The sequence below is a fragment of the Mobula hypostoma genome, chromosome 5, assembly GCF_963921235.1.
Source record: "Mobula hypostoma chromosome 5, sMobHyp1.1, whole genome shotgun sequence".
In the NCBI taxonomy this organism is placed as follows: Eukaryota; Metazoa; Chordata; class Chondrichthyes; order Myliobatiformes; family Myliobatidae; genus Mobula; species Mobula hypostoma.
The window spans coordinates 111503796-111515631 of NC_086101.1; the positions used below are offsets into that span (position 1 = coordinate 111503796).

The 11836-nt window shown below is 45.6% G+C and overlaps 1 protein-coding gene across 1 annotated transcript in view; it reads right to left on the bottom strand.

Annotated features, from left to right (window-relative positions):
• alox12 (arachidonate 12-lipoxygenase) overlaps window positions 1-10221 on the bottom strand; it is a 60653-nt gene extending 50432 nt beyond the window's left edge. The window contains exons 1-2 of the mRNA XM_063048764.1: window positions 9813-10221; window positions 370-568 (exon numbers count right to left, since the gene is read on the bottom strand). Coding sequence (XP_062904834.1) covers window positions 370-568; window positions 9813-9962 — 349 coding nt within the window. The 5' untranslated portion in view covers window positions 9963-10221. The remainder of the gene's footprint in view (window positions 1-369; window positions 569-9812) is intronic.
• Window positions 10222-11836: the final 1615 nt, after the last annotated feature.

Below are 11836 nucleotides of genomic sequence, written 5' to 3' on the forward strand. Positions count from 1 at the left end.
GGGTCTGCTACCCTCCATAACATACATAAACACTGTTATTCTCTATTTTATACAACGGGAACACTACTCTCTATAGTACCCAGATTCCTGCTGTTATCTATAGTATGCATAGAGAGTGCCACAAGCACGAGTAACTTAAACATTTACTGCCATTCTCCATATTACACACCAGTACTGCATTTTATACAGCAGCAGATGCTCACTGTAATGGATGCAGTGGCTGCGGTTCCCCACAACCTTCTAAGTGATCCATGTTCCACCAGTTTCAGCCTGCAGCTCACCGCCACAGTGTCTGTGCCTCCGATTCCAACCTCTGGAATCCTTTCCTGATCCCTCGCCACCTCCCCAACCCTACTCCCGCAGTCTCACCTGATCCTTCCCGGAGAGAGACACTGTCATTGTCACACAACCATCTGTAGCAGGGGAAGACGAGGCTCTCTCCCGAAGGCGTCCATACCATCACGTAGCGGCAGAACCAATCGTCCCCCATCAGGAACTTCTCCTTGTCCAGTTGCACCCACCAGATGCAACCCAGGTCCTTCTCACTTTCCACCCCGTATTCATGCACCTGGCCAATCAAATCAGAGGTCGCGTCACAAAATAAGACAGCGCAATGCTATTAGAGCTCGGGACATCGAATTTGGAGTTCAATTCCAGCACAACCTTCAAGAAGACTGTATGGTCTCCTTGAGAGACAGTGTGGATTTCCTCCAGGTGCTTCCTCCCAGACTCCAAAGACGTACCGGTCAGTAGTTTAATTGGTCATCATAAATTGTCCCATGATTAGGCAAAAGTTAAATGGGAGAGTTGCTGGGCAGCGTGGCTCACTTGGCTGGAAGGGCCTATTCCATGAAATGTATGAAGGTGGATGGAGAGAGAGAGATAGAGGGAGAGAGAAAGAAAAAGAAAAAGAAATGGAGAGAGAGTGAAAGAGGGAGAGAGAGAGTGGGGAAGAAAGAGGGAGAGAGAGAGGAAGAGGGGGAGAGAGAGTGAGAGAAAGGGAGAGAGAGAGAGAAAGAGGGAGAGAGAGAGGGAGGAGGGAGACAGAGAGAAAGAAGAAGTGAGAGAGAGAGAAAAAAAGGAAGGGAGAGAGAGATAGAGGGAGGGAGAGAGAGAGGGGGAGAGAGAGAAAATGGGAGAGAGAAAGAGGGGGAGAGAGAGAAGGAGGGAGAGAGCAAGAGGGAGAGAGAGAAAGGGGGAGAGCAAGAGGGAGAGAGAGAAAGAGGGAGAGAGAGAGCAAGAGGGAAGAGCGAAATAGGGGAGAGAGAGAAGGGGGAGAGAGTGAAAGAGGGAGAGAGAGAAAGAGCGAGAGAGAGAAAGGGAGAGAGAGGGCAAGAGGGAAGAGAGAAATAGGGGGAGAGAGAGAGCAAGAGGGAAGAGAGAAATGGGGGAGAGAGAGAAGGGGGAGAGAGTGAAAGAGGGAGAGAGAGAAAGAGGGAGAGAGCAAGAGGGAAGAGAGAAAGAGGAAGAGAGAGAAAAAGAGAGAGAGAGAAAGAGGGGAGATGGAGAGAAAGGGGGAGAGAGTGAAAGAGGGAGAGAGAGAAAGAGAGACAAAGAAGGAGATAGAAATAGAGAGAGACAGATGGACAGAGGGACAGAAATAGGAAGGACTGAGTAGAATCCCCAAGGTGACGATTTGGAGCAAATTTAATCAGTCTTGGTTGTCCACAGCTCTGGAAGTCTCCCCTTAAATCTTGTTTTTTTTATGCATTCACTGGAGGTGGAAACAAATATATTGCTCATCCCTAATTGCCCCAGAGGGGCCATTTGAGATTCAAACTGCAATTGCCGGAAATCTGAAATAAGGTCAGAAAATTTCAGAAGGACTCAGCAGGCTAGGCAGCATCTCTACAGAGAGTTAAACCAGGTTGATTTTTCACCAGAAAGAGTCTAGCGCAATATCAGAATAGAAGAGTATCCACTTAGAACAGAGATGAGGAGGAGTTTCTTTAGCCAGAGGGTGGTGAATCTATGGAATTCATGGCACATACAGCTGTGGAAGCCAAGTCATTTAGTATATTTAAAACGAAGGCAGATAGGATCTTGATTAGTCAGGGTGTCAAAGGTTACAGGGAGAAGGCAGGAGAATGGGGTTGAGAAGGATAATAACCCAGGATGGAGAGTCAATGGGCCGAATGGCTGAATGTCCTGTGGTATTAAAAACCACTGCAAGAATATGTTAAAATTACATGGCTGTTTAAAACTTTAAAAAACAGTATTTAAAATTTTCTTCTGTTATTTCAGCTTCAGTATTAACTTCATAATCTGATGAAGGATCTTCTCCCTTAGACATTAACTCTGTTCCTCTTTGTATTGACTCTGCCTGAAGGCACACACTCAGCAAGTCAGGAACAGCTCCTCCCCCTCTGCCATTCAATTTCTAAGTGAACATTGAACCCATGAACACTACTTCGCCACTTCTTTTAAAATTCTGTTTTTGCATGACTTATTTTAATTTAACTATTTAATATAAATATACTTGCTGTATTCCATTTTTCTGTATATTTATCCTGTATTGCATTGTACTACTGCTGCAATGTTAACAGGTTTCACGAAATACGTTGGTAATATTAAACCTGATTCTGATAAGTGCTTTTCGTCATTTTCTGGGTTTTGACAACATCCCATTAGTTACTTGGATACCGTTTCTAAGACCTTTCTTTTTTTAAAACTAAATTTAAGTTCTCCAGCAACATGGAGGCATGAACTCACAACTCTCAGCCAACAATACAGAATTTTGGCTGCCAGTACCAATTGGTCAGAAATCAAATAATTGGAATTCCAGAGCTGGATAGCTGTAGGTGCATATGGCAATGGCAGACCAGTATTGGAATCAGAATCAGGTTTAATATCATCAGCATATGGTGTGAGATTTGTTATCCTTGTGGTAACAGTACAGTGCAATGCATAATATATAGGGAAAAAACTAAATTACAGTAAGCGTGTACATGAATATTAAATAGTTGTTAAAATAAGTAATGCAAAAACAGGAATAAAAAAGTAGTGAGGTAGTGTTCATGGGTTCAACGTCCATTCAGAAATCGGATGGCAGAGGGGAAGAAGCTGTTTCTGAATCACTGAGTGTGTGTCATCAGGCTCCTGTACCTTCTTCCTGACAGTCACGATGAGAGGGGGGTCCTTTATGATGGGCAACAGTGTAGGAGGTGTAGTTCCATGTACGAAAGAAGCCAGCCACTCTGGTACGAGAGGAAGCGAGCCAACTTCCAAGGGAGGGTCTCGACCCAATAGGTAGTCCATCCATTTTCCTTCACAGATGCTGCCCCACCCACTGAGTTGCTCCAGCAGTTTGCCATATCTTCCAGCTTGTGCACTTCCTTGTCTCCAAGTTTACATCTATTTGCCAAGAATATTATGTGGGCAGCTCAAGAACTGCACCCACTTACACAAACACTAGCAATCATTCCAAGAAAGATAACACCGGTCATAATCCACACTCATATCTGCCAACATTTCCAGCAAGGTCAGAGAATATTGAGCATTTTTTTAAAACAAGATTTGAGTTTGCTTATCAAACATACCTCGACATACACAGTGAACAATCTTGCATGCAATGTAAGTAAGACCAAAGAGCTGATTGTGGACTTCAGAAGGGGTAGGACGAGGAAACAAACCATTCCTCATAGAGGGATTAGAAGTGGAGAGAGTGAGCAATTTCACTTTCCTGGGTGTCAATGTCTCTGAAGATCTAACCTGGATCCAACATATTGATGCAGCTATAAAGAAGGCAAGACAGCGGTTATATTTCATCAGGAGTTTGAGAAGATTTGGTTTGTCAACTAAAACACTCGAAAACTTCTACTGATGTACTGTGAAGAACATTCGGACAGGCTGTATCACTGAGGGGGTACTGAACAGGATCGTAGCAAGCTGTAGAGAGTTGTAAACTCAGTTAGTTCCATCATGGGTACTAGCCTCCGTTGTATCCAGGATATTTTCAAGGTGCAGTGCCTCAGAAAAGCAGCTTCCATCATGAAGGAGCCTCATCACCCAGGACATGCCCTCTTCTCATTGTTACCATGAAGGAGGAGGTACAGGAGCCTGAAGGCAGACACTCAATGATTCAGGGACAGCTTCTTCCCCTCTGACATCTGATTTCTGAATAGACATTGAACCCATGAACACTACCTCACTAGCTTTTTTTGGATTAGATTTATTTGCATGACATGTACATTTGAACATACAGTGAAATGCTTTGTTGGCATCAAATCAAATCAGAGAGGATTGTGCTGGGAGAGCCTGCAAGTATCGTCATGCTTCTAGCACCAACATACCCTGCCCACAGCTCATTAGCCCTAACCCAGGGGTTTCTAACCTTATCTGTGCCATGGATCCCTACCATTAACCAGGGGGTCCATGGACCGCAGGCTGGAAACTCCCTAGTGTGCATCTCTGGGAAGGAGGAGGAAGCCGGAACACTCAGAGGAAACCATACGGTCATGGGAAGAAGAACGTACAAACCGCACCTTAGAGGCAGTGGTGGGAATTGAACACTGACCTTACAGTCACCAGATTGTAAAAACATTACACTAACCGCTATGACACCGTGTCATTTTGCCTTCCAACAATTTGTTCCCTGACATATAGAGGCTATAAAAAGTATTCACCCCTCCCCCCCCTTGGGCATTTGGCCAAGTGGTTAAGGCATTTGTCTGGTGATCTGAAGGTCTCTAGTTCCAGCATCAGCTGTGGCAGCGTGTTTGTGTCCTTGAGCAAGGCACTTAACCACACATTGCTCTAGTGTCTGTGTGAGGAGTAGCACCCCACACAGACTTCCAATCTGTGCCTTGTAAGGCATGAAAATGCCTGACACAGGCCTCTCGTGGTCTGAGTCGACGCTTCCCCCCTCTTGGAAGTTTTCATGTTTTATTGTTTTACAACATTGAATCACAGTGGATGTAATTTGGCTTCTTTTGACACCATTCTACAGATAAAGACACTTTCGTGTCAAAGTGAAAACAGATCTCCACAAAGTGGTCTAAATTAATGACAAATATAAACACAAACTAACTAATTGCTTTAAGTATTCACCCCCTTTAATATGACACACCAAATCATCACTGGTGCAGCCAATTGGTCTTAGAAATCACATAATTAGTTAAATGGAGATCTGTGTGCAGTCAGGGTGCATCAATTGATTATAGTAAAAATACACCTACAGTATATCTGGAAGGTCCAACTGCTGGTGAGTCAGCATCCTGACACACGAAGACAAAAGAACACTCCAAGCAATTCTGTGAAAGGGTTATTGAAAAGCACAAGGCAGGAGATGGATACAGGAAAATTTCCAAGTCACTGAATATCCCTCGGAGTACAGGTAAATCAATCACCAAGAAATGGAAAGAGTATGGCACAGCTGTAAATCTGCCTAGAAAAGGCCGTTCTCAAAAACTGAGTGACCGTGCAAGAAGGGAACTAGTGAGGGAGGTCACCAAGAGACCTCTGACAACTCTGGAGGAGTTACAAGCTTCAGTGGCTGAGTTGGGAGAGACTGCGCATACAACAACTGTTGCCTGGGTGCTTCACCAGTCACAACTTTATGGGAGAGTGGCAAAGAGAAGGCCACTGTTGAAAAACTCTCACATGAAATCTTGGCTGGAGTTTTCCAGAAGGTATGACGGAGACTCTGAAGTCAGGTGGAAGAGGATCTATGGTCTGATGAATCCAAAATTGAGCTTTTTAACCATCAGACTAAACGCTACGTTTGGCATCAGCCAAACACCACACTTCGTCAAAATAACATCATCTGTGAAGCATGGTGATGGCTACATCATGCTGTGGGGATGCTTCACTGCAGCAGGCCCTGGAAGGCTTGTGAAGGTAGAGGCTAAAATCAATGCAGCAAAATACAGGGAAATCCTGGAAGAAAACCTGAAGCAGTCTGCAAGAGAATTGCGACTTGGGAGAAGATTTGTTTTCCTGCAAGACAGTAGTCCCAAGCATAAAGCCAAAGCTACTCAGGAATGGCTTAAAAGCAACAAAGCTAATGTCCTGGAGTGACCAAGTCAGAGTCCAGACCTCAATCCAAATGAGAATTTGTGGCTATACTTGAAAAGGTCTGTTCACTCATGACCCCCATGCAATTTGACAGAGCTTGAGCAGTTTTGTAACAAAGAATAAGGAAAAATTGCAGCCCAGGTGTGCAGAGCTGATAGAGACCAATCCACACAGAGGTGAGTAATTATGCAATTATTTTGTGTTTTATATTTGTAATTAATTTAGATCACTTTATAGAGATCCATTTTCACTTTGACATGAAATAATCTTTTTCTGTGTCAAAAAAAGCCAAATTAAATCCAAGGTGATTCAATGTGAAACAATAAAACATGAAAACATCTGGGGGGGGGGAGTGGTAAATACCTTTTATAGGCTCTGTATGCCTATCAAATCCTATTTGTTTGTTATGCTCCCTATCTGCACCAAGGGATAACTCAGAGCAAGAGGATCTCAATAGGAGTGAGTTTTGGGAGATGTAACTTCTTTAGGTGTATCCTGCAGGAGGAGTAACGCACGAGTGGCAACTTACAACAGAGTAACACATTAGAGCCAATTTACAGCAGGGGTAACACACCAGGGATAACTTAGAACAATGTTTTACAGTCCAGGTGATTCAGGTTCAAATCCCACTGCTGCCTGTAAGAAACACACATAAAAGTTGCTGGTGAACGCAGCAGGCCAGGCAGCATCTCTAGGAAGAGGTGCAGTCGACGTTTCAGGCCGAGACCCTTCATCAGGACTAACTGTAAGCTGCTTGTAAGAAGTTTGTACGTTCTCCCGGTGACTACGTGGGTTTCCTCTGGGTGCTCCAGTTTCCTCCCACTGTTCAAAGGCATATGGGTTGGTAGGTTAATTGGTCACTAGATTCACTAGAATGATTCCGGGAATGAGAGGGTTAACATATGAGGAACATTTGTCCGCTCTTGGACTGTATTCCTTGGAGTTTAGAAGAATGAGGGGAGACCTCACAGAAACATTTCGAATGTTGAAAGGCATGGACAGAGTGGATGTGGCAAAGTTGTTTCCCATGATGGGGGTGTCTAGTACGAGAGGGCATGACTTAAGGATTGAAGGGCGTCCATTCAGAACAGAGATGTGAAGAAATTTTTTTAGCCAGAGGGTGGTGAATCTATGGAATTTGTTGCCACGGGCAGCAGTGGAGGCCGAGTCATTGGGTGTATTTAAGGCAGAGATTGATAGGTATCTGAGTAGCCAGGCCATCAAAGGTTATGGTGAGAAGGCTGGGGAGTGGGACTAAATGAGAGAATGGATCAGCTCATGATAAAATGGCGGAGCAGATGCGATGGGCTGAATAGCTGACTTCTGCTCCTTTGTCTTATGGTCATTGTAAATTGTCCAATGATTAGACTAGGATTAAGTTGGGGATTGCTGGGTGGCGGGGCTCAAAGGGCTGGAAGGGCCTATTCCGTGCCGTATCTCATTAAATTAAATAAATTTGTCAATTTTGTCAAAGAAATAAATAAATGTGTCATTTGCACCACACCCAAGGACGTGCAGGGGGCAGCCGGCAAGTGTCGCCACACATCCACTCTCATAATCCAATAGACCTCACCTTTCAACCTCCTTCACTCCAAAGAGAAAAGCCCAAGCATGAAAAACGAGTGGCTGAGTGGTCCACTTTTAGGGACACAGTCATAGAGTATGACAGCATGGAAACAGGCCCTTCTGTCCATCTAGTGCTTGCCGGCCTGATTTTCTTCCTCGTCCCCATCTACCTGCTCCCAGACCATAGCCCTTGATACCTCTTGTCCACGTAGCTATCCAAATTTCTCTTAAATTTTACATTCATCCCGACTCTACCATTTCCGCTGGTGTCTCTTTCCACACATGCACCATCCTTGAGTGAAGTAATTCGCCCTCAGAATCCCCTTAAATATTTCACCTTTCACCCTTAACCTATGACTTCTAGTTCTAGTCTCACCCAACTTGAGGGGAAATAAGCATACCTGCATTCACCCTATCGATAGCTGATTATTTTGTACAGCTCTGTAGGATCTCCCCCATTCTCCTGTACTCCAGGGAATAAATTTCTTCTTAACAGACAAGATATTGGAGGAACCCAGCAGATCAGACAGCATCATTGGAGAGGAATAAACAGTCGATGTTACGGACCAAGACCCTACATCAGGACTGGAGAGGGAGGGAGAAGAAGCCAGAATAAATAGGTGGGCGGAGTGGAATCTGGCAGGTGATAAGTGAGACCAGGTGAGGGGCAAGGTAGGTAGGTGGGTGGGTGGGGTGGGAGATGATGTGGAAAGCGGGGAAGTGATAGGTTGAAATGGTCGCAGTCTGAAGAAGTAATCTGATAGGAAAGGAGAGTAGACCATGGAAGATAGGAAATGCAGAGGAGCACCAGAGGGAGGTGATAGGCAGGTGAGGAGAAGAGAAGGGGTGAGAGAGCAGAAGAGAAGAGGTAAGAGGGGAGCCAGAATGGGGAATGGAAAAGAGAAGGAGGGGGGGCGGAAATTACTAGAAGAGAAATGGATGTTCAAGTTGAAGGCTATCCAGCCTAAAGATGAGGTGCTGCTGCTCCAATGAATTTCTGTCTGTGTCCTTGGACATCCCGCCGTTGCTGGGGGTTGACCTGACTCACTCTCCACCCGGACGGTCAGTATCACTGGACACGTTAATAACCAGCGCTCTCGGCCGAGCCCGCGCTCGCTTTAACAACAGACCCCAGGGCTCCGAAGCAAAGTTCAGGAAGCGGCGAGGAGAGGTGCGCACAGAGAGGGGTGGAAATCCATACTCGTTAACACCCACTGTTAGTGTTGTCAGGGCCTCCCAGGTAAACTGAAGCAACAGGGTATTCAGAAAGAGAGGGAGCCCTGCCAGCAAAACCTTTTCAAGGATGATCGCAGTCAAGGAGAAATTTTGTAGCCAGTGCTGAAGCGAGGGAGTGCCCGTGGGGGATGGTTAGTCAGAAAGGTATTACTGTTACCGGCAGATTTCACTGCCTCCGTCTTTTACACACAGCCACGTCCTTTCTTATCTCTCTCTTTCCTTTTTTCTCCACACACTATCTCTCCCCACACACATACACACTCTTTCTCCGTCCAAACTCCCGTCATTTCCTCTGTTTTTCTCTCTCAAAGCGAATTTATTATCGAAGTACATATTCTGTATGTCACCACAAACAGCTCTGAGATTCATTTTCTTGTGGGCATACTCAATAAATCCATAATAGAATCACAGCCATAACAGAATCATTGAAAGACCGTTTGGGCGTTCAACCAGAGTGCAAAAGACAGCAAACTGTGCAAATACAAATAATAATAAATAAGCAATAAATATTGAGAACATGACATGTTCCATACACTCTCTCTTTCCTCTCTCTCTCGCCACACACTTTTTCCTCCTCTTTCCACACTCTCTTTCCATTTCCGCACTTTCTCCACACACATGCTCTCTCTCACCCCACGCACACTCTCCATCTCCCGCCACACACAAACTCACTCCCCACACACTCTCTCGCATTCCATGCTCACTCTCTTTCTACATGTGCTTTCCCGCTCTCCTCACACACTAACCCCGCCCCCCCCCCGACACGCTCTCTCCCATGTACCCTCTTCCTCTCAAACGTTTACACTCCGTTTCTTCCTCGGGTCCTGTCTCCCCTTCCCCCTCAGACACACAATCTCTCTCCATCTCTTATATCCTCAGCCACGCTCATATATTCTCCCTTAACCTCGCACACAGAAACCCTTTCCTTTACATCCCTCTCTCCCGCCATACTCTCCTTCACACTCTCACTCTCTCCCTCCCTCCCTCACACTTACGCTCCCCCTCTCCAGGTCATCGTACAGCCGCTTGTCGAGGAGAGTTCTCTTGCTGGACCCTCGCTCTCCCACTAGAGTGACATAGACGTAGTCGTTGGTTCCCGAGTATTCTGACGTTCCAGTGGCTACCGTGACCCTGTAGGTGACCATCTCTCCTGTCTAGGTGAGGAGACGCGGAGCCAGAACTCGGAGTCCAGTTACAGATAAACACTTTACAAGGCAGGGGCGGCGCACTTTGTATAAGTAACAACCGCATTCATGTTGAAACGAGTGCTCCGAGTACCGCCTGTTGGGACACTTCCAGTGACTCTGTGGTTTGTGGGCTTGGCTCGCGTTGTTTTGGAAGTTGCCGCGATCAGTTCCGACTCCGTCATCTTCAGTAGGCGACTGGAAACAGACAGCTTCCCCGCCGCCAAACTGAACCGGTGACTCTCGCAACTTGGACAGAACAAAAAGGGTAGATCAAGGAAAGGGTAGAACGTGGGCACAGCAAATGGTGCTGTTGCCTCAGAAATCCAGAGAAACATGTTCGATCCCCACTTCCGGCGCTGTGTGTGTATGTGTGTTTTTATCCTTGATTGTGTATGTCCCTGCTATGCATTTTATGTGTGGTTGTGTATGTGCGTTGTGCGTTTGTTGTGTGTGCATGTGTGTTTTGTCTGTGTGTGGCGGTAGTGTGTATATGTATTTGTGTGCCTGTGTGTGTGTGTGTGTGTGTGTGTGTGTATGTGTGTGTGTGTGTCTGTTCTGTATTTTAGTGTTTATGTATTGTGTGTTTTTATGTGCGTATGTCTGTGTTGTGCGTTTAGTATGCCTGTGTATTGTGTGTGTGGGGGGGGGCGCATGTTGAGTGTGTCTGTGCATAGGTATGTGCGTATATGTCTGTGTGGTGTGTTTTGTGAGCGTGTGTGTGTTGGTGTAACAGTATATAGAACACAGTGTCACAGTTACAAAGAAAGTGCAGTGCAGGCAGACAATAAGGTACAAGGTCTATAACAAATCTTTTTTATTTGGGAGGGAGGAGAAGATGGCAGCACGACGCAGCGCGCGCGGCCTCTCCGGTGAATGATATTGTATTTGTAAGTAGGATGCCGTGCACAATTCTGATTTGATGGAGACAGATGTGAGAAGCACAGAGGAACATCTGGAGAAACTTCTGAAATGCCCGGTTCGCTGCCGCTACTACTCTGCAATTCAGAATCTCCGGAGGCCCCAAATCCTCAGCTTTGCCTGTTGCTGGCGGCTGGAGCTGGGGTCGAAGCGCTCAGCAGAGATGGTGCTTGGTGCTCGGTGTCGGAGGGCTGGTCAGAGGCTCGAAGTTTTTGGACGGACTCAGAGTCGGACTGTGATCGGGTGCTTCCAATGGTGCGGCATCGGCAAGTTTGCAGCGCTGGAAGCTCATGGCAGGGAGAGTTTTCTTCCTTCTACCATCTGCGTGAGATGTTGGGACTTTCGAGAGACTTTGAGACTTTATTTTTACCATGCCCATGGTCTGTTCTTCATCAAATTACGGTATTGCTTGCACTGTTGTAACTATATGTTATAATTATGTGGTTTTTGTCAGTTTTTCAGTCTTGGTCTGTCTTGTGTTTCTGTGATATCACACTGGAGGAACATTGTATCATTCCTTAATGCATGCATTACTAAATGACAATAAAAACCATTCTTAATGCATGCCATCTTGGACAATGTCTCACATCCACTACATAATGTACTGGTTGGGCACAGGAGTACATTCAGCCAGAGACTCATTCCGCCGAGATGCAACACAGAGCGTCATAGGAAGTCATTCCTGCCTGTGGCCATCAAAATTTACAATTCCTCCCTTGGAGGGTCAGACACCCTGAGCCAATAGGCTGGTCCTGGACTTATTTCCTGGCATAATTTACATATTACTATTTAACTGTTTATGGTTTTATTACAATTTAATTATTTATGGTGCAAGTGTAACAAAAACCAATTTCCCCCAGGATCAATAAAGTATGACTATGACTATAAGAGGACTGCGCGTCCTCATAATCTAA